At 57.2% G+C, this 21,534-nt stretch overlaps 1 protein-coding gene and 1 long non-coding RNA gene across 3 annotated transcripts in view; one reads left to right on the top strand and one right to left on the bottom strand.

Annotated features, from left to right (window-relative positions):
- The window catches only part of LOC114063105, a 7,110-nt gene extending 1,457 nt beyond the window's left edge, over positions 1–5,653 (bottom strand). Inside the window, exon 1 of the long non-coding RNA XR_003572503.1 lies at positions 5,551–5,653. This is a non-coding gene — a long non-coding RNA (uncharacterized LOC114063105). The remainder of the gene's footprint in view (positions 1–5,550) is intronic.
- A 6,605-nt stretch (positions 5,654–12,258) lies between these two features.
- On the top strand, positions 12,259–20,937 carry PPM1J (protein phosphatase, Mg2+/Mn2+ dependent 1J). 2 transcript variants are annotated; one of them, XM_027895164.1, is made up of 10 exons: positions 12,259–12,512; positions 13,768–13,894; positions 14,181–14,492; positions 14,976–15,088; positions 16,616–16,700; positions 18,159–18,277; positions 18,440–18,503; positions 18,685–18,792; positions 18,931–19,082; positions 19,337–20,937. In XM_027895164.1, the coding sequence occupies exons 1-10, from the start codon at positions 12,259–12,261 to the stop codon at positions 19,482–19,484; spliced, it is 1,482 nt and encodes a 493-aa protein (XP_027750965.1). In that variant the 3' UTR covers positions 19,485–20,937. The 2 variants fall into 2 exon arrangements, with proteins under 2 accessions (XP_027750965.1, XP_027750966.1); XM_027895165.1 differs by lacking the exon at positions 19,337–20,937 and adding an exon at positions 19,220–19,330 and having other exon boundaries at positions 12,307–12,512.
- The last annotated feature ends 597 nt before the right edge of the window (positions 20,938–21,534 follow it).

The following is a 21,534-nucleotide window of genomic DNA, read 5'->3' as shown; positions in this document are numbered from 1 at the left end:
CAGCACACAGGGATCTGAGGAACAGGGCAGCTGATGGCGGGTTGGATACACACAGCCCATGGCAGCTCCAGAACCTGCAGCCCAGTGTTCTCCTCTCCCAGCACACCTCCTTCTTCTGGGGCTGCTTCTCCTCTCAGCACAGCTGCCAAGTTCATGCAACCACACACTCACACTGCATCCATTACCTCTGGACACACCAAGAACCTCTCTTGGCACCTCAGTGCACGTCAGGGCGCCGCACACATCCCCCACTCCTCCCACCCCACACGGGGTGTGCCGGGAAGGAGCCGAGTTTTACATCATCTGGAGCCCCCAGGGAAAAATGTAAATCCCCAAAGAGTTGGTATTTTACTGTCGACTGCTCTAAATATGTTTTCTGCACTATTTACAGCCACAGCCCTGCAGGTGGGAACAGCTCCGGGGCTCCACAAGCACAAGCACTCCACAGCGACATCACCGCTCGGCGCCTGCCAAGTGACGTGGTGACCTCGTGGCCTCGCTTGTCACCTGCTGGGGTCTAACCAGGTCCAGAGCAAACTGAGTCCCTCCATAAAACTTTAGTGCTGGATCATAACTTAGTAACGAGAGGACATATAAGTGATGATGCTCGGGCTGGGGAGAGCTGCCAGCACCAGCCCTGTGTGCCAACCTCGCACCCACCGTCCCCTCCACGGGCAGCGCAGGGACCCAGCAGGGCAGCAGACAAACCCACACCTCTGAGGGAAGAAATCTTCATTTTTCAGCCATCTTTCTAGATTTCTGTCCACTCTGGACCACGATGCAGTGAAACAGTGGCTCTAATGAAGAGCCAGAGCACAAAGCGCTGACATTTTTAATCAAAACAAAGTGATTCGAGGCGGTAAAAAGGGCACTGCCTGTTTTGCAGCATTTCAGAATGAATTGTCCTGTTTTAAACTGACATTTCAAAATGAAAAAATGCTTCATTCTAAATTGTTGATTTAAAGTGGTATTTTCCACTTTGATTCTCCCATCTGGAAAAAAAAAAATCAGAAAATGTCATCAAAAATGCTGACATTTGCCCAGGAAAAAAAAAAGGAAATGTATCTTGACAAAAACACATATTTTATGCTAAAAAAGAATTTAGAGGTAAGGAAATTCTCCTAATTAATGCTGTAGGATGGTCAGCTTGGCCAGGAGCAAACTGGAGAGTGGCTGGGAGCATCTTGCTCATTGTCCTGGCTCCATCCCTGCCCACTGGGTGACAAGGGACTGATCCTGCTCCAGCCCCTCCATTGCCAGAATGATGCCAGGATGGCACAATGCACAAGGAAACCTTGAGGTGATGTGATGAGTCTGTGAGACTCCCTCGGGTAAACCCATATTTAGGTGATCTCTGGCGCTCCAGCAGAGTCTTCTCTGCATGAGGCTTCTCAGAGGGGGATCACACAACAGCCAGCACTGCTGGAGTTCCTTTGGAGACACATCAGCCCACTGTGTAAATATTGATGCCAGCTTAAAGCCTGCACTGTTTGCACAGTGACAAAGTAAACAGCTCTCCTGTTGCTGCTCAGCCCTCCACGTGAATCCAGAGGCAGCTCCGCTGCATCCAGGTGGGAGCAGGCTTGTGTCCTCCCACCCTGTGGGCACCCCCTCGGCCACGCTGCACCAGGGAGGAGCTGTGCCCCAGCTGGGACGTGCACACAGCTGTCCTGCCCCACCGTGGGGCACATCTGGCAGCCCAGATGTGATGGCCAGCCAGCCAGCCCCTGCATTTCTTGGGACAGCGAGTCCCCGATGAACACCCCACGTGCCTTTCAGCAAAGCAGGCGGGCTCACATCAAGAGATCCCGCTCTCCTGGCTCTCCTGCTCCAGCTCTGGCTGCTCATTCATGCAGAGAGCACGGCCCTGAGCCCCACAGCACACGCCAGGGCCCCTCTGGAGAGCCTGGCCCCAGCTCCTGCCAGTGGGACCCTCCAGGCCATGTGGTGTCTGCAGGGGATATCCCTAAACCTCTCAGCTGGACCGAAAAACAAGCACCCCTCTGGCTGCTCCCACCCCACACAGCGCAGGGACAGCTTCCCAGAGCAAAAACTATATATAGCTCGGGAAGGCTGAGCTGTTTGTTATAGCCAAGGAAGCATAAATAAATCACGTTATCAATAATGCAGCCTGCACTGTCCACAGCACATTCCAAAGGGAAGCCGCCGTGCCGAGAGGAAGGAGCCGCTCTGGCGGCCGGGAGAGCACTGGGAGAGCTCAGGGGAGCACGAGACTGAGAGGTGCCATCCCGGTGCTCCACCCTGGAACAGGCACTCAGAGCTCCCACTCGTGCCCAAACTCCCATCAGAAAACACATCTCCGCAGAAAACTGCTGTTTTGACAGTTATCAACCCCCAGCGTCGTGAGATTCCAGCTACAAATGTTTGGTCTGACTCGAAATTTTTCAGCCTGGAGTGTCAGTGTGAAATGAAGAGTGGTGTTCTGGCACGTCAAAGCACTTAATTTTGATTGAAGGTATCAATATTCTCCCTCCTGCTACGTTCCGTTTGGAATTTTGTGGGATTTTTCGCTAAGGTTTTTTGGGCGTGTTTGCCTTTCAGGTCTGGGCTGGGACCCGAGGTAACTGCCAAGTGCCCAAATCTCTCAGAAGATCAAACTCAGTTGTAACCAGGGTGGCAAGAGATGATATGTCCTCTGTGTGGGCCAATGTCCCTCCCCATGGGCACATGTGGGCACGGGCCACCACCCACACCGGAGCCATACTGAGGTCTTCCAACGCAGAGACATCCTGGGAGCAGCTCCATGCTGTCCTCCCAGACCCTGACCACTCCACCTGCCACTGCACCTCTGGACTTTTTCCTCTTCCTTCATTAAATCCACACGTGCAGCTGCAACCCTCCAGCCAGGACTGCTCCGTGCTCAGCTCGCCGGAGCACAGCCCCGGCGCCCCACGGTGCTAATGAGGGACCCTGTCATGCCAAATTATGCTCCAAGTCCTGCCAGTCTGGAGCATTGTTTGCAAAGGTCCCTGTGAGCTGGATAATTAGAGTTAGCAGAATTCCACCCAAAAAGGAGAAGGAGGGAGGTGGGGGAGGCTGGTGCATTGGCTGATTTCTGCACCGAGTGACACGAACCCTCCCTGCTGCAGCCCCAACCCTGTGTCAACCTCTGTGCACCTCTGGCCCTACACTCCTGCCAGTTTTCCGAGAGCTATTTGCATGCTCCTGCTGTTTCAGCATGTTTTGGAACCTGGGCACCTTTGTTTGATGCTTTGACCCAGCAGAGCACAGCCTGAAGGTCAGGCAGTTCCACACCCCAGACACAGGGTGGGAAGGAAAACCTGGCCAGAACCCCCAGGCACAGAAATCCTCCCACACCACTGGGGATGTTACGCTGCCCGTTGGAGGGGGTGATTTTATTTTAGCATTTCTCTAAAGCAAAAAGCCAGATTGTTTTAGCAAAGGTCCCACTGAGCAGGACACAGGGACGGGCTGAACACCCAGCCCAGGACTGCCCTGAACATCCCTGTCCATACCTGGGAAACCTCAGGACAGCAATGGCTGATCCCTCTGTACAAAAGGAGGGCTGGACCCCCAGAGCTCCCTACCTGTCTGTAGGTGTTACCCAAGGGAAAGTGTCCTTCCCTCACCTCCAAGCTCCGTGAGCTGCACAACAGCCAAGGCAGCGGTGTGGAGAGACTGCTGGGTTTCCAGGGAAGCTGATACCTCCTTGGAACATCCTGACGAGCAAGGAGACACCTGGGAAGGCACAGCACAGGCTCTGGTACAGCCAGCAGCCTGGCTCAATCCCTGCTCCCTCTGCACCACTGAGGATGCTCCGTTAGAGGCAAAGCTGGGAAGTTGGAGCTCCAGTGGTCGCAGAGCTGGGGCAGCTCTCAGGGAGCTGGATGACCCCTTGGAGCACCACTGATGGGAGCTTCACAGGGCATCTCCCACACTCTGCCAGGCTCTGAGCTGCCCCAGAGGCTGCACTGCTCCTCCCCAAAAGGAAAACCCCACTGCAGGGGAGCCTGGCCCAGCCCCAGAGCTCCAGGTTGAGCCAAGTCCTTTTGCACACTTCATTTTAGCTCACACTGACAGCAGTCCAGCCCCACAGATGTGTTTGTGAGGGCACCAAGAAGCATGTGCTCTCTGACCAGGCAAAGAGGTGGCAGGGGAGCACAAAGAGATGCAGAAGACTCCTTCCCCCAAGTGTGCTCCCTCATCCTCTTCTCCACGCTGATTTATTTCCAGCTTCTTGCTCATTCCTCCAGCGTCTGCAGCATTTCTTTCCCAGCCAAGGTGAGCGGAAGACTTTTCAATTCCATCAAGGCATGGGCCTGTTCCTGCTCCCTCACTTGGTGGATCCCACCACCCCACTGCCACTGGCACCTTGAAGGTCAGCTCTGCCGACAGCCAGAACCTCTGCTTCATCCAGTGCCAGGATTGTTCCCCAGGAGATACAACGTTTCACCTGTGCAGGCTCCTTTCCGGGGTGTGGGTGCCCCAGCACAGATCAGCTCTCTCAGGGCAAGAGCACCCACACACTGAACAGCTCCCCAGGCCTGGCACTGCAGCAAAAGGGATGGTTACTGGGCAGGAGGAGGAGACTCCTGCTTCCCTGCCTGGCACCACAGCATGGACGAACTCCTGCCCCACTCCAGAATGGCACTGGCACAGCTCACACCTTCCTCTGGGCCACTGAGCCTCCACTCGTGGGTGAGGGGGACACCTGGCCTGTGCCCATCCTGTGCCCCTCGAGCCACCCCACGAGGCAGCAGGACCCCAGAGCCCCTTCCCCACTCCAGCCTGGCATTGGACAGAGGCAAACCCATCCTGTCTAGAGGAGCTATGGCAGAGAGGAAGGAAGCAGAGAAAGATGGAAGTCACCATCCCATCCTGTTCTGCCCGAGGCTTTGGCTGCAGGGACAGCTTGCACCGCAGGCAGCAGTGGTTGGGATTCACGGCCCCTTCCAGGGAGAAGGAGCATCTTTGGCTGCAGAACCCGGGGGTCTCCCCAGCGGTGTTTTGCCTCTCAGAACGGAGAGTGGCTTCTCAGGGCTGGCAGAATCGTTCCACCAGGGCAAACAGCCCCCCTGGCCAGAGCCCACCCCCGCAGCCGGTGGCCGGACCGGGCCCCGCCAGGTCCGAGCCCACTCGTGGCAGATCCCCCGCCACAGGGCGGGCAGGGACCGGGGGCGCCGCTGCTGCCGGAGCCACCGAGAACGGAGCTCAGGGTTCAGGGCAGCGCCGGCCGCGAGAAACTCACCGCGGGGACCCTCCTGAGCCCCGCACCGGCTCCGGGGAGCCCCGGGAGGTGACACGGGACCGGGACACGCGGGGACCGGGCAGCGACGTGAGGCGGCCGGGCCGAGCCGGGAGCCCTGGACCGGCATCCCGGTGCCGCCGCTGCCCGCTGGTAACACCGATCCCGGCGGCTCCCCCGACCTCGGCTCCCTCTCCGGAGCTCAGCGTCCCCTCGGAGCCTCCCCGGGCCGGGGCGCGGGGCCCCGACGGCGCTGGGCGGCGCGGCGGGAGCCGCCCCGGGGGTCCCTTCGCGCTCCCCTTCCCCAAACTTTCCGCACGTACCTGCCGGTGCTGCCCTCGGTGCGGGCCGGGGTCGCCGCTGCCCATGGCCCGGGGGAGCCGCTCCGCTGGGCCGGGTCAGCGCCGCCTCCGCGGGCCGGTGCGCCCGGGGGCCGCGGGCATCGCCGGGCGGCGGCGGCGGCGGCGGTGCGGGGCGGTGCGGGGCTGGGCGGGGGCGGCGGGCGCGGAGCCGAGCGGAGCCCGGCGGCCCCGGTGCCGGCGAGAAGGGGCGCAGCGCCGCCTGCTGCTGCCGCCGCCGCCCCGGGACCGGCCCCGCGATCCCCGCCTGGCACCGGCACCGGCTGCTGCCGCCGCCCCCGGGACCGGCCCTGCGATGCCCGGGCTGGCACCGGCACCGGCTGCGCTCCGAGCCCTCCCGCCGCCGCCGCCGCCGCCCCCGCCCGCCAGGGCGCTGCCCCGCCCCGGTCAGCCCCGGTGCCCGTCAAGGCGGCCGGGGAGGGGAGGAACGGGCAGAGAGAGAGAGAGAGAGAGAGAGAGAGAAATTACCGGAAAAAATTATTTAGCCCGACCAAAAAAAAAAACCAAACCAAAACAAAACAAAAAAAACCCAAACACCAAAAAAACCCCCCAAAACCACGGGGTGATGGTGGTCCTGCGAGCAACGAGGGGCACGGTGTGGTGTGGGGATGGACAGAGGGTCGGACGGACTGACAGACAGACAGACAGACAGACTGACCGCTGGCCCTGCTGCTGTGGCACTCTGAAAGCATGAGCCTGGTCAGAGCTCATTTACCCAAAAATTAGAGGGGTATTGAATGGTGTGGGGATGGATGGACAGATGGACAGATGAACAGATGGACCCACTCCTGCAGCTTTCTCCTCCTCAAAGGGGTAGCCTAGGTTTGGTGCCAACCCACCAAAACTCTCAGCTTTGCTGGAACCAAGGACTGCTAAAAATACCTGGCTCTGGCTCTGCAGGAGACTCGCTCTGACACTGGGGACCCCAACACCAGCCTGGGCCAGTTCTATCCCCAGAGCAGCTCCAGGCTGGCCCAGCAAACCCCTCCTGGTGCCCCCCAGGACACAGCTCACACTGCTCCCACCACAACAGGCAGCAACAGGGCTTTAAAACACCAACAAACAGCAAGAGCAAAGGTTGAATTTTCACAGTCGCTGCCAGGAGTTAGACCTGCAGCCTCAGCACAGCTGAGACAGAGGCTGGAGTTACATGCACTCATTTTCTTTGCTTCGTTCAAGCCCATTTGCACATCATGAAAGCCTTTGGTTTCTGAAGACAGCTCACCGTTTCCTCCTGGACCTTCCAACCCACCACTCAGCTGGAAGCACGGAATGATTTCCAAGGCCAATCTGAGTTACAGATCAACAACGGCAGCTGTTCAGACAAACCACACATGGGCAGTTTGCAAATCTCCCGGCCATTTGCTTCCCATGGGATCCACGAAGCCTTTGTGCACCCCCCCCTGCTCCCTCCCCAGGAAAGCAGCCCTTGGAAAGGGCTCTGCTGAGAGCCCAGACCATGGTTGGGCCCCTGGCAGCCTCCCCTGGGCATTGTCCCACTCCTGGCACTGCCATCCCATGCCCAGGCAGACGCCCAGGCATGCCCCACCAGCCCCTGGGAGACCCACAGCTTTGACCTCTTCCCTAGGGAAATAATCACCCCCAAATGCACACAGGGATCCAGGGGAGAGGACCCCAGCCCGCTACAAGATTAGGCTTCTTTGCTGTTTTATCTAAAGAAACCAAGTTCCTTTTTTCCCTTTTATAGAGTCAAAATTGCCATATGTTAAATTCCAATTAGTTAGACTTGGTTGCTCAAAAGAAAAAAGGAAAAGCTCTACAAGATTAACCCAAGCCCCAGTAATAAGATATTAAGGAAATACAAGCATCTCATTTTTCAGATCAGAGGGTTTTAATAATAATGACAAAAATCAATATGAAACTAAATTAAATCTGCTGTTTATATTCATCAGGTAATTTGATCGAGAGGCTGCCAATTCAGGTCTCTAGTGCTGTGATAAGTAAATACAAACATGCTACTTTCACATCACAAAGTTTTAGTGGAATGATCAAGAGCAAACGCAATCAAAACTATTTTTCACACCAGCCAAATTCCAATTAAATTAGCCCAGATTATTTATTAAGGAAGCCTACAAAACTCCAGCTCTTTATTGATGCAGTGATACAGAAATACAAACTTGCTGCTTTCCAGATCACAGCATTTAAATGCAGGGGAAGAATTAAGACTTCAGTAAAACTGGTTTAATTTAAATGCTGCTGGAAGTAAACACAGTAATTCCCCCTCATCCTCATCATCCTGACTTCCTACAGAGTGTCCAGGAGCAGCCTTCAGCCTCACTCTCTTCTCTGCCTGTGATTTCAAGGATGGAGGGACCCAAGTTTTTAGCAACTGTAAAAAGATAAGTTTGGTAAGGAAAGAGACTTCACTAGAAAATCTTAGCAATGAACCCTGATGAATCCTTAGTGATGAATCCTGCTCCCAGGAGAGAAATCATCTCCCCTTAGAACAGGTGTCTGTCACATGCCTGGAACCTTTCTGTGCCTTCCAGATGAAGAAGAAAACTCATAGTTTGGGGATTGGGGTACAAGCCAAGTGTTTGGGGCAGATGGTTATGCAAAAGCAGATGGACATGCCAGAAGACTTCAAATCCTCAGTGCAATCAACTTATCTGCAGCTGCTAATAGGCAGAGGCATCCAAATTACTTTATTAAAGCAGGAAAAATCAGAACTGACATTTTATTCCTGGGGAAGATTTATCACACCCTCTTCTCAGTGGGGCTCTGAATTCAGATTCACATTTATTTACCCCCTTCCTCTGAGGAGGCCCTGGTGCCTCCAGGCTGTCTGAGCACCAAGCACCCAGCTCGGAGGGATTTTGTTCCCTTTTCAGAAGACTCTGCTGACAACAGGAAATTTCAGTGCAGATTCCCAGCCTGCCAGCACGGCAGTCCAGGAGGGGAGGATCTCCCAGGAGCCCTGGCACTGCTGCCCAGGCAGGGAGCAGTCCTGCTCCTTTCATCCTCCAAGATGTGTGTCTGAGCTCCCCAGCTGAAAAATAAGTTCCCCAAAGGCTCCATGAATTCTGAATAGGCTTTTTATCACACACTTATTATTGTCCTTCTGTATTTCTACTGTCAGGTGATGCTATATGACACCAGGAGCTCCTGGGGAATTTGAGAGCAGAATTAAGAACGAAGATCCCCTGGGAGATGTGCAAAGGGGTATGGAAGATTCTGAAGCAGCAGAGGGGGAAAAGTCAAGTGATCCAAGCAGGTTAACGTGCCGCCCTCCCTCTGCTCTGCAGCAGGGAGAGCACAGAGGGTAAAACCCTCCGGGAATCTGCACCAAATCCAGGTCATCTGCTCTGCAAAACACTGAGGCTCTTACCTGCAGAGAGGTCACACAGTACCCGGAGCAGCAACGCTCCAAAGGCCTCTCTGCACTCCTGCAGGAGCAGACGGGGAATAAAGATGTGTGGCTGCAATCAAATTATCCCTTCAAAGAAATAACAATAAATTCCGAACTTCCCAATTACAGGGGACAGGCAAACCTTGGAAACCATTAAGAGCTGCTTCTTCTGCTGATGAATTATCCAGAGTGCACAGAGCTATTTGCTGAGCTTCACTGTATTACACTAATTATAAATTAATATATTGCTCATTACGCAGTCAGGCTGTACAGTCAACTAATGCACTGCTGCAAAGAGCCTGTTTTAAACCATCCTCTGGTACTTTTATGATCTAGATGTTTAATTTACTTCTGTTCTGGCTTAAATGCCACCAACATGCCATTCTTCCACAAAGAAATGTCCCTGGCTCCATCCTACCTCCTTTGGGGCTCAGCAACAGAGATGAAGGATGAAACTTAGAAAGGCTTTTCCAGTGCTAAGCGGTTGCATGAGAAACTAAGCAAAACAGCATAACTTAAGCCTAATTCCTGTGTTAGTAGTTTTTAAATCACTGTTTTTCATGGCAGCAGGCTGGCAGGGGATTATTGGCACTGGTGCCAGTGCTCCCCATGGACACGTGGCTGCTGCCCTGCTGAGCTCAGCTCCTCTTGCCCTGCCCAGAGACAGGTGGAACCAGCAAAAGGGCTGCTCTTCTCAAAGAAAATGGCTTTTTGAAAGTCATTAAAATCCCTGCTTCTTTGAAATAAACCTTTTCGTTTAAAAGGGGCTTTGGAAAATTGTTCCTCCAGTTCCCCCTTAGAAATTAAAAGGAATTATTTTCATTATCCATTTTCACGAGGCTTTGTCCAGAAACAGAGATGATGTCATAACCTTACATCTCCTCCATTCTGCATAGGCAAACCCTCAGCTGTTAAGGAGGGAAGGGAGAACACGGCAATTCCTGCTCCCCCTGGAGCTGTGGGGCAGGGAGGAACCGGCTGAAGAGAAGGAGGAAATACCCATGCCCAGGTCCATCAGAAATGCTCAGACGATGCTGAGCCACAGAGAATCCTCAGCTTTAGATCAGCCTGAGGAATCCCACCAGCTCTGGGGGCTGCACAGGAGAAAGTCTCCCTGGCTTTGCACCCACTCGAGGAGTGTTGCTGCTAAAATATCTCAATGCTGTTCAGGGAGGGACGCTTCAGGTGAGATGGGATGGCATGGAAAGCATCCCAGGCAGGGCTCCCAGAGGGATGGGAAGAGCGAAGGGCAGAGCTGCTGGCATCCAGAGTGATCATTTACTGGCACTGGTCTCCCCACACTCCTAGTCTGACTCAGTCTATGACATCTGCATCCCCAGGCCTTGTGCCAGGCAGCCTCGTGAAGGGGAACACCAGCCTCCCAGACCAGGAGGGAACTTCCCATGGAGCTGGTAGGCAGGATGAATAGGAGGAAAGGGAGCCCTCTTTCTTGGAAAACAGTTGTTAGCACTGCATTGTTTCAGGGAGGCTTCCTGCAGAGTGTTTGTATGTCAGACCATTCTCTGGGTTCGGTGCTCAGTGTAACAGAAACAACAAATACCAAACAGGGTCACAGAAGTCGTTCTGGAAACTGCCATTTCCTTCTTTCCAAGGAAAGCATCCTGGTGACTCAGCAGGACAGGGCAGATTGGCAGTTCCACAGAGGGGAGACCCATTCCCTGGAGAGGGCCAAGATTTTCAGCCTTAATAACACAAGAATTAGTGCACTCAGAATATCTGAGAGCTGCCCTGTGTAACCAGCAGCAGGATAGGGATGAGGGGGAAGAAGCTGAGGAAAAGACCAGGGCTGTGGCCTCAGACTGGAGGGATAGAGTTGGAAGGGACCCTAAAGGTCACCTAGTTCCAATATCACCCACTAGATCAGGTCCTGAATGGTTCAGAAAGAGCTTAAGAGGGCACTGAAGACCTTAAAGTTTAGGATTAGAAAATGGGAATACAGGGAGTACTGAACAACTTCTAAATGTGATCCTAATAGTCTGGTACAGTTTGAAGAGCTCTGGTTGAAGATGGTTAAAATGTAGAGGGCTCAACAGAGCTGCTTCTGCTCGGAACTTACAGTGCAAAAGCCCTGGTGGACAGGAATAAGTGGTTCCTCTGTGGTGCTCAGAGCACTGGGGCAAACAAATTTTAAGAAACAGCCTCAATTCTACTTTAGAGCAGGCAAGTACTGTGTTTTTTCAGAAGGTTTGTTTTTGTGGTTTTTTTTTTTTTTTTTTTTCTCTGTCACAGGAGCCCAGAAGGCAGGGAGGTGCTGAGGTCAGGCTGTGCGAGCGATGGTGTTTATGCTGCCGGCTCTTCCCCTCCCAGCCAGGGAGGATGTGTTGTTCTGGGTCAGCTAAATCCGCATCCTGCTCACGCTGGAGCGCAGCATCCTGGGTGAAAGGGAGGGAGGGAGGGAGAGGTTCAGCTCTGAGCCCTCTCACGGTACCTCCCCGCTCCTCCGCAGGCTGCTGGTTATTAATAGCCCGGCATGGCCGCGCGTGGGCTGATGAGCTTGGGGCCGGGGGGGGTGACAAAGCGCCCGGCGCTGGATGGGGACGTTGTACCGGAGTAGGTGGCTCTGCGGGAGCCCTGGGACGATCTCCAGCCGGGAAAACCCACCTGCCGGCAAAGCGCAGGGAAGGCAGCCAGCCACGCGTGGGCAGGGCGAGCCTGTGCCCCCGCAGCCGCACCTCTAGCCGGGAGAAAAAAAAAAAATTAAAAATAAGACTTTCCCGGAGCCTTTTCTGGGCAGCGATGGCTCGTGTGCCCCGTGCTTCCAGCGGGATGCCCGGGAGGGTTCGACCTCCTCCCGGCTGCGGGATAATGGCGAGGAGGGTGTCATTCCCAGGAAGGACTAGTTCTCCGCCTGCTGAGGGGTAGCGGTGTGGGGTGTGTGTCCCGCTCGCCCTCTTCCTGGCTGCGGGGGTGAGGGGGGATTGTGGGATGTGGGGATGTCATTCCACTCGCCGAGAGGGCTCTCCCTCCTCCCGGCTGCGGGATAACGGCGGAGGGGGTCATTCCATTCCCTGGGAGGGCTCTCCCTCCTCCCAGCTGCGGGATAACGGCGGGGGCGGGTGTCATTCCATTCCCCGGCAGGGCGCTCTCCCCCCTCCCGACTGCGGGATAGCGGCGGGCGATGCGCGTACGCGCTGCGGCGCTGAGCTTGCCGCGCCTGGTCCACACCACACCCCTCCCTTCCCTTCCCGCACCTCACCTCACCGCACCGCACCGCGGCGGGGCGGGAGGCGGGGCGGAGGGCTCGGCTCGGCCCCGCTCGGCCGGGTTTGGCCGCGCTCGGGATGCTGCTGCGGGTGCGCGCCGCGGTGGCGCAGCTGGCGGCGGGGCTGGGCGCGCAGCCCCCCGCCGAGCCCCGGGGTGGCGGGGCAGGGGCCGGGAGGGGGGGATCGCCCCCGGCCACCGCAGCGTTCTGCCGGCCGGCCTTCCTCCAGCTGACGCCCGAGGAGCTGCGCCGCGCCGACGATCACACCGGGCGGGCCGTGCAGAGCCCCCGCGACGGCCGCCGCCGCCTGCCCTGGAGGACGGGATACGCCGAGTAAGGACCGCGGCTGGGAGCAGAAGCGGGAGTGGGAGCTGGGAGAGGGAGTGGCGGCGGTTTTACAGCCCGAAGAGGGCGGGATGGCACCGCTCGGCACCGGAGCGGGGACCTCGGGGGCAAAAGTGGGTCGCGACGCGCAGTGAGCTGCGCGTGTCCCTTTTCCAGCACCGCGGTGGGAGAGCATCGGCGGGGCGCTGTGTTCTCACCCATCCCTCGGGGGGAGGGGGGGGGGGGGATTCAGGGCTTTTCTGTCCTTTCTTGTTTTCTGCCCTTTTCTCACGACGCGCGGTGTCACCGATGGGGAGCTGACACCGAGGGCGAAGGAGCTGCGGCGGCTCTGGCAGGACTCGAGGGGGAGCAGGGAGCTGGGGCCTTTCCCCTGGGAGCGGGACTGATTGCGACTTTCCCTTCCAGGGTCTGATTCTCTTCTCCTTTCACTCGCTGGGAGTTTCACCCCTAACCGAAAGCAGGTGGGGGAGGTCAGGGTTTGAAGGCTTTTGCCGCTTAGTGCTTTCAGCCCAGTCCTGCATCCCTTCCTTAAACTGATCTTCCCGATGAGAACTTTTTGAGATGTTAATTTGCCCCAGGAGATACTGGGGTAGGAGTACCCAGAGCAAAAACTACCCTTTTCTGTCTCTCAAGACTTCTTTCTGCAAACTACTTGAAAAGTCTGTCCCCTAAGCACAGTCACCCTGTTGGGCATATTTACAGCTTCCTCCCGTGAGCAGGTTCTGCAATCTAGACCTGAAATCTGCTGTGTCAGCACGGGCTGGGGAAAGTCAGTGTGAATCTCTTTGCAGAAGTCCTGCTGGTTTCATCACCATCTCCTTCTCCCCTCCTTCTCCGACGCCCCTGCTCCCTCCCTAGAGGAGATGGGACGTGGGGGAGGCTGTGATCCTGTCCAGGAGTCCTGGCTGGGGGTGTGTGTGAGGCTGGTTCAGGTTTTTGGGTGATTGCTCTGCTTGTGGCAGCAAACACAGCTTATTTCTGGTCACCCTACTCGGTGAGTGCCCAGACAACTTCTCCCCCTTGGACCCCGCTGTAGGTGGGACCCAGTGCTGCTGCTGGCCCCAGATCAACCCACACAGCTGGTCTGGGACAGCTGGGACAGGATAGGAGCATCTGTGGAGAGCATCCCCGGGGACACAGGGACACGAGTGGAGGGTTGGAGGGGGATGAGATGCTATGGGGTGACCTTTACTGGAACACGATGCGAAAGAAAGAGCCTTTACACCTCGTTTCCTCCTGGCAGGGTGATAAATGCGGGGAAGAGCCAGCACAATGAGGACCAGGCGTGCTGCGAGGTGGTGTTTGTGGAGAGGAGGCCCAGCCCGAGGGGCCGGCTGATGTCCCGGGAAGGCGTCGGGGAGCCGGACGGGGTGAGAGCCGGGGAGGCTGTGGTGGTGGCCCTGTGGTGCCTCCCCTCTGGAGGAGCGAGTGCTGCTGGCAGAACGAGGTGTCTGATGCAGGGCTGGGCTCCAGCCAGGGACCAGTCGTGTCCAGACACCCTTGGTCAGCTGCTCACATTGTCCCTGCCCGCACTGGGACCTGCGAGACTGAGGCAGAGCCCCGTGTCACCGTCAGCTGGTGGCCCCAGCTGCTCTGAATTCCCCATCCCATCTGCTTCCTCCCAGGCTTGTTTAACCTCCCCTCTTCTCCCTGCAGGGCAGGAAGGGTTTTTATTTCCACTACTGGGCCCTGTTTGACGGCCATGCAGGCAGTGGTGCTGCCGTCATGGCATCCGAGAAGCTCCACGTGCACATCTGTGAGCAGCTCCGGGACCTCGTGGACATCCTGCAGGACCCCTCCCCTCCTCCCATCTGCCTCCCACACAGCCCTGTGGATCCAACCCGGGTGTCAGTCACAGAGGATGAGGGGGAGGTCCCCAACGATGCTGTGCCACGGTTCCACCTGGAGAAAGCCGTGTCCCACGAGAGCCTGGTGATCGGCGCCATCGAGAACGCCTTCAAGCACATGGTGAGGAACCTCCGCCTGTGGGATAGTCCAGGGCATCTCTGGGAGCGTCTCTGTGCTGTCTGTGCCTGCATCAGCTTGTCCCCTCTGGCAAAATGCAGCTCTGGAGCGAGGAGGGGGCTGCAGGGATGGTCTTGGAGAGGGCGCTGTGATGCCCCATATTTTGGGGGTTCAGGATGCAGAGGCTTTGGGCCCCAGGCCTGTGTGGGTCCAGGGGGTTTTGTTGCACTTTGTTCCAGCAGTCCCAGCTATTCCCCTCTTGCCTTGCTCTTTCTTTCCCACTCCACTGCCCCGGTGAAGCCACATCCCCCGCTGCCCCAGGGGACTCCTGACCCCCGCAAGCCCTACACCCACCCCTGGGCTGTGGGGAGAAAGGTACCCTGGCTGGCTGCTGCTCCCCACCTGGAGCTGAGATGCTGCTGGAGCAGTTGGTATCGTTTGGGGCCCCCCACCCACCCTGCCTGCAGCCACTCTGTGTCTCCACAGGACGACCAGATCGAGCGGGAGCGGGCGGCCCAGCACCTCGCCGGGGGCTGCTGTGCCCTGGCTGCCATCTACCTCATGGGCAAGTTCTACGTGGCCAACGCTGGTGACAGCAGGTACAGCGCCCCCAGGGCAGCCCTCATCTTTCTTCTGGTGATTGGGGGTAGAGCAGGGTGGTGCTGCAGGCCTGGCTGGTGAGGAGCACCCACCTCCTTGGGCAGGGCTGGGCAGAGCCACCCCCTGCCTGCTGCGTGCCTTGGGGACAGTGTGCCCTGCTGTGATCTCTGTGCATGCCTGGTACACAGGCAGGGCTGCAGAATCGCCTCCCAAAATCTGGGGCTTGGTCCCTTCCTCCCTCACAGCTCCCTGTCTGCCTTCCCAGAGGGCTCTGGATCTCACCACAGCCCCTGCTGCTGGTGCTGACCCGGGCTGCAAGCTGGGGAGTGGAAACTGCCCTCAGCCAAGCTTTCAAAAATCTGCAACAAGTCGTTTCAGGGCACATTTCACACCAGTGACCTGTTCTGGGAGAAGGACACGCAGATCTATGTACAGACAGGTGCAGTGGGAGCTTGGAGCTCAAGAATTTTGACTTCCATGTGCATTTCCTGGGGTGGGTTACTGGGTAACTGCACCTGGGTGTGCTCATATCCCCAGGCAGTGGCAGGAAGGCAGGTCCACCTTATGCTGAGGCTGAAGCTGGTTTGAATTGCCCTGTATTAATCACAGAATGGGTTGGGTTGGAAAGGACCTTAAAACTTCATTTTGCTCTACACCACTAGACCAGGTTGTTCCAAGCCCTGTCCAACCTGGCCTTGAACACTCCCAGGGAGGTGTAATCCACAGCTTCCTTGGGTATTTACTGCAGGTTACCTTGTCCTCATCAGTGCCAGGACAGCAAATACAATCTCTGGTCGGTTTTCTGGAGCTGGACGTGCTTCCAGCTCTGGGACAGAAGACAAGGAGATCCTTCATGCCTCTGCTTTTGGGTGCAAGGCCCCCTCCATGGCAGCAGCAGGCAGGCACCAGCGTGCATGGGGTCCTGAGGCTGTAACTGTGCTACTGGGCGAGGGTCTGTGTTCTCTCCTCGGGCATCAGACACTGCCAGAGCTGGGACAGCAGGTGGGACAGATCCTCAGGCCCCCCATGATATCCAGGAACATCTCATAATCAGACTTTTATGTTGTTTTAACACATCAAACCATCAGAGCAGCCCCAGCAGTGAGTGGCAGTGCTGGTGTGGGCCAGGCACGTGCACCCATGTCCTGCCACAGGAGATTTCTGCCCCTCCCCTGTGCTGGAGGGGCAGCACCACTTAAGGAGGGTGCCCCACCTTTGTGCTGCTCCTTCTCTGACCACATTCTGTCCTTTGGTTTGCTCTGCTTCATTCCCCTCTGCCCCATGCTTCTCTCCCATTTTCCCTTCCTCCCTGCCCCTGTCCCCTGCAGGTGGGAGGGATGCCATGCCCTGCCCAGGGGGACACTGGAGCCAGGAAGCAGCTCCCAGCTCAGGCTGGGAAGAGGGCAGGCAGAGGAGGGAAAGGAGTTGCACCATTCTTGGGAATCAGCCCTTGAGGGCCTGGCTCAGCTCCCACCCCATGTCTCCTCTTCTCCTCTCTAATCTCATCCTTCCATGTTTCATTGCAGGGCCATTATCATCCGTAACGGGGAAATCATTCCAATGTCCAGGGAGTTTACTCCAGAGACAGAGAGGCAGAGGCTGCAGTTTTTAGTAAGAAAGACCTTTCTTCTAACCTCATTCCTGCTGAACCACCTCCTGGCCCCTTCCCAGCGCCCCCACTCTGCCTGCTGGGCTGCTGCCATGGTGGGATCCTGGAGCTGGAGGAGCCCCATGGCTGGCACATGCTGATGGCACTTATCCATCCCAGCCTGCTGCTGGGATGAGGAGAGGCTCTGGGATGCAGGGAGCTGGCGTGGGGGCATCTCGTGTGCATCACAGGGTCAGTGTGAGGGGCTGTGACTGCAAGCCTGGCCTAGCCAGGAGCTGGAGATCCCGGGCTCTTGGCATGGGGCTGGATTGGGCTGATCACACGGAGCCAGTTTGGTCCATCTTGCCCTGCTCCTGCCCAGGGAACAGGGAGCATCCCCTGCCAGAGCTGCTGTGACCAGGAGGAACATGACTCTGCTCCCTCCACCCCCTGTGCTCCTGCTGAGTCCTACTTTCTGCCCTGGCTGCTCCCTGAAGAGTCAGAGCTGATGTGTGCCAGCGGGTTTCTGCCTTTCTCCCTGAAAACTCCCTGTCCCTGTCCTGGACAAACCCTCCAGTGCCACCCAGGAGGACTTTTTAAGGTTATAAAGACCTCTCTGAGGGCAGTACAGGGGAGGAGGCGTTTGTGTTGGAGAAGGTCTTGCTGGATGTGATTTCCTGGCTCGCAACGTACTTGGAAAAACACTGAGATTTTTTTTTTTTCTTGAATCTATTTTTGAATGACCAAGAGGAGGAAACTGCTGTGAGTGGGATCCTCTCCAGCTGGCTGTGAGGGGCAGGGAGGGCACTGTCTGGGGACAGGCACATGATGCTCTGCCACATGATGCCCAGGCTGTGGTCAGGGCTCCTCTGGAGTGGGATGGGGGTCTCCACGCCGTCTTCCCAAAGGATCTCCTCCTCTCTTTTGGCTCTTTCCTCCCCTATCTGCATTTTGCAGCTCTCCCTGTCCCCAGTCCCTTGCACGCTGTGCTCCAGGAGGGCTTGGGGCTGCCATGGAAAGGGCTCTGTGCTGCTGTTTGTCCCTTTTCATGGCTCCAGTCGGCACACCGGTTTGGAAAAGACCCATCCCTCTTTTCCCCGGGGCGAGTGCCACGCCCTGCGCTGAGCCTGATATCCTGGGGGGGGGTTGCATCTGTGACTCCTCCTGGGCAAATTCCAGCTTCTGCTTCTGCTGGAATTTGCTAGGCTTTGGTTCCTTTTGGAGATCCTTGTCTGCCAAAACTCTCCAGGCGAAAGCTTCACCTTCCTGCTGGGTGCTGGCATGGCTGTCCCCAGCCCGGGTGTCCCCTCTGGGTGAGCACAAGGTGGGTGGTTTGAAGCTGCTTTATCAGCACCTGTTAAAAGTTGCTTCAGAGCAGGTGATTCCGCCATGGAATGTCAAAGCTGAGGTCCCACCAGCCCACCAGTCCCCCAGATCCCGCTCTCCCAGCCCTGAGGCTGAGCTGCCCCTTCTTCCCGCAGGCGTTGCTGAAGCCTGAGCTGCTGGGGAAGGAGTTCACCCACCTGGAGTTCCCCCGCAGGATCCAGCCCAAGGAGCTGGGGAAGAAGATGCTGTACAGGGACCAGAACATGAATGGCTGGTAACTCCCAACCCGCTGGTGGGCACTGGGGTCCTGCTGAGGTGGCTGCCCAGCTCCAGCATCCCATTCCACAGGGCAGGAGGCTCTGGCGTGCTGGGTACCCAGGGGAGCTGCTGGAAGCCTCCACCTGCTGACACCTTGTCTATGGCTTATTTTAACCAGGGCTTACAAAAAGATAGAAGAGGATGACCTGAAGTTTCCACTTATCTACGGGGAAGGCAAAAAGGTGAAGGGCTGTGGCAGGACTTGGGGATGGGTGTTGCTTCATCACCTGCCCTCAGGGATTTGGGGGTTTTGGCCTTGGTTTTGGTAGTGCTGTCATTACTCCAATGCCACCAATTCTCAGCTGAGAATGGAGGTGGAGATGAAACAACCTAAAGTTCCTTTTCGATTCCAACCTCCTCCAGGCTCGGATGATGGCCACAATCGGGGTCACTCGGGGCCTGGGTGACCATGACCTCAAGGTGTTCAGCTCCAACATCCACATCAAGCCTTTCCTGTCCTGCTTCCCCGAGGTAAGCCTGGCTTCCAGCCACTCTGCACCCCGTGGTTCCTGCAGCAGCGTGACTAGATCCAGGTGTGTGTCTGGTGCAGTGGGAACCTCCTCTGCCTCTCTGCCCCTCACCCTCCCACCTTGCCCCACTGCTTGCCAGGTCAGGGTTTACGACCTCACTCAGTACGAGCACTGCCCCGACGACGTTCTGGTCTTGGGCACCGACGGGCTCTGGGATGTCACCAACGACAAGGAGGTGGCCGGGGTGGTGATGGAGGTGCTGACCAGCTACGAGCCCAACGACCCCTGCAGGTGAGCTGTGAGTGGGCAGGGGGATGAGCATTCCAACACCTCCCCTTGGCCTGGCTCTCTGGAGCAGTGTCCTGGCCGTGCACCCTTCTGGGCTCCACACACGCAGTGACCCCCTGGATGTGCCCATCCGAGCTCGGATCTCTCCAGGGGACCCTTCCCTGCACCTCTGGCTGCTCCAGCCTTTCCTTCCTTGCCGGGTCGCTGCATCAGGGGCTCTGGGGTGGCTGCTGAGCCGTGCTCTGCTGTGCCCACAGGTACACCATGGTGGCCCAGGAGCTGGTGGTGCGGTCCCGGGGGGTGCTGAAGGAGCGGGGCTGGCGGCTGGCCAACGACAAGCTGGGCTCTGGTGACGACATCTCCGTCTTCGTGATCCCCCTGGGTGGCCCAGGCAACTACACGTGATGCCCTCAGAGCCTGGGGCTTGCCTTGCCTGGGTGGAGCTGATCAGGGACACTGGCGCTGCCTCAGGGCCACCTCTCCCTTAAGCACTTGTTTCCTGAGCCGACCACAAGAAGAGTAAGAAACCTGGAGCCTCAGTCTGTGCCCCTGTCCAGAGCATCCCCCTCCACCTGCTTGCATCCCAGCCCCAGGTGGAGACGGAGAGGCCTTGGATGGAGAGTGAAGGCTGGGGCTGAGGAAATGTTTCTGTGCTGCTACTTTCTCAATGCTGTGAAAAGTCTGAAGGCTCCCCGAGTCCTCAGCGTGTTCTTTGCCCCTCGCCCTGGCTGTGCTGGCTCCAGCCCCGTGTGATGGCTGTGGGGCTGGTGGGGCACTTGTACCTGCTGCAGTCACCTCCTGTCCCCTGCCCTGTGACACTGTGACACTGAAGCTGCTCTTGGGGCTGGGCACTGGGGCTTGGATGGGACGTGGATGGGGGTGAAACCCCACTGGCAGCTGGCTCAGCCCAGCACAAATCCAGTTGTGGGTGGTGTGGTGGTGAGTGGGCCCCACAATGGCCCCCCCACGGCTCTGTGCTCCCAATTTCCAGCCCCTCACACCTTTGTTCCAGTCACATACCTTGTCCCAGTCTCCATTTTGGGAGGATGGAGCAGTGACCAAGCCCTGCAGTGCACCCAGAGCCCCGGGGAGGGATGAACCATTGCACTGGCACTGGCTGTGCCACAGGTTCTGCCCTCACCCTCCCATGCCTTGGATCGCTGCTGTGCTTCTAGAGCCAGTCATTTACTGACTGGAGAGCTGAGCTGGAAAGCATCTAAATCCTTTCTTGGTGTGGGGAGTCTATGAATGTATGTCTATATTTTTGAGTGGTTCTGAATTAGCAGCCGCACACAGAGCAGCCCTATTCAGGCGAGCTTAACAGCTTAACTGCGCCGTGGATCTGCTTAGCCCAGGGCTGGGAACCCACAACAAAAGCAGCTTGGTGTGACCAGGGCAGGGGCAGACAGCTCCCTCCTTTTCCTTAATAATCTCAGAACTGGTGCAGGGCGGAGCTGGAGCAGTTGATCTCCACACAGGATCGTTGCATCACCAAGATCTCAGCCTGGAGCATCCATTTCCCGCACCTCTGCAGAGCTCTGCGTCCTCCCAAACTGTGAGGGACTGTCCTCCTGTCAGGTGGAAGGAGCTGGGCCGTGGTTCCTTGTTTGGGAAAGGCTCTGTGGCACCAGGAGTTTGTGCCCTGTCACTGGGCACAGACAGCTCTTGTCAAGTGTCGCCTCCGATGAATGTTTGCCTCCTGTAACCGGTGAGATGTAAATAAACTGGGTGCACTTAATGGGAAGGGGAAGTTATCCAGCGAGATTTGAACCTGTTGGCATCCATGCTGAAGGGAGCAGGGAGTGGTGCCGGGGCCGGGAGCCTGTCCTTGCGTAGCACTGTGTGTTTAAATAAAGGTTTTGCCACTTGCAGTCCCCGCTTCAAAGTCTTTTCTATGCAGAGCTCCTGCAAAGAAGACTTACCTAAAAGCCAATTAGCTCTGATTAATTTATGTAGGCAGGCAAATAGGCCCAGGCAGAGCCGTGTGAGCTGCTGTCCCTCTGCCCTTGGCACTGGTCAGAGCCCATGGAGTGTTGGTCTGTCGCCTGTGGGCAGTGGGAGCCCCTGCTGTGGTGCCAGTCTCTGGGTGGTGCTGCCCGCGGCTTCTCAGCTCCCTGGCTCTGGCTGGGAGGCAGTGGCAGGGGCCAGTCTGCTGTGGATAGGAACAGGGAATGGAAGGATGGAAAGGCTGATGGTTTTCCTGCCTGTGGGGGAGGGAGCAGGGCGGGCTGTGGATGGAGGCACAGCCTGTGACTGTGACTCTGGGAATGTGACTGTCCCTCTCTGGGAGTTCAGGTACCCCAAAAGCCTCTTCCTGGAAGGTGGGCTGTCTGCTGGAAGCATCCCTGCTGTTTCACATCCCACTGACAGCCACCCAGCACCCCTGGTGCTCCTGATGCTCCCTCCACTCTTGTTTGCACAGCCCTGCTCCCCTGGCACGATGCTTTTCGTGCTG

This window comes from Empidonax traillii, unplaced genomic scaffold (assembly GCF_003031625.1).
Source record: "Empidonax traillii isolate 1590-97213 ecotype Southwest subspecies unplaced genomic scaffold, ASM303162v1 scaffold451:size1465578, whole genome shotgun sequence".
NCBI classification, from domain to species: Eukaryota; Metazoa; Chordata; class Aves; order Passeriformes; family Tyrannidae; genus Empidonax; species Empidonax traillii.
Note: the sequence above shows the minus strand (reverse complement) of the source record. Positions and strands in the feature narration are given on the sequence as shown.

Excerpts from the sequence above, each read along its gene's own strand:
- PPM1J (XM_027895164.1), top strand. The coding sequence starts at position 12,259 with ATGCTGCTGCGGGTGCGCGCCGCGGTGGCGCAGCTGGCGGCGGGGCTG. Across the intron at positions 18,504-18,684 it reads TCTACGGGGAAGGCAAAAAG|GCTCGGATGATGGCCACAAT; the intron begins GTGAAGGGCTGT and ends AACCTCCTCCAG. Across the intron at positions 18,793-18,930 it reads TCCTGTCCTGCTTCCCCGAG|GTCAGGGTTTACGACCTCAC; the intron begins GTAAGCCTGGCT and ends ACTGCTTGCCAG.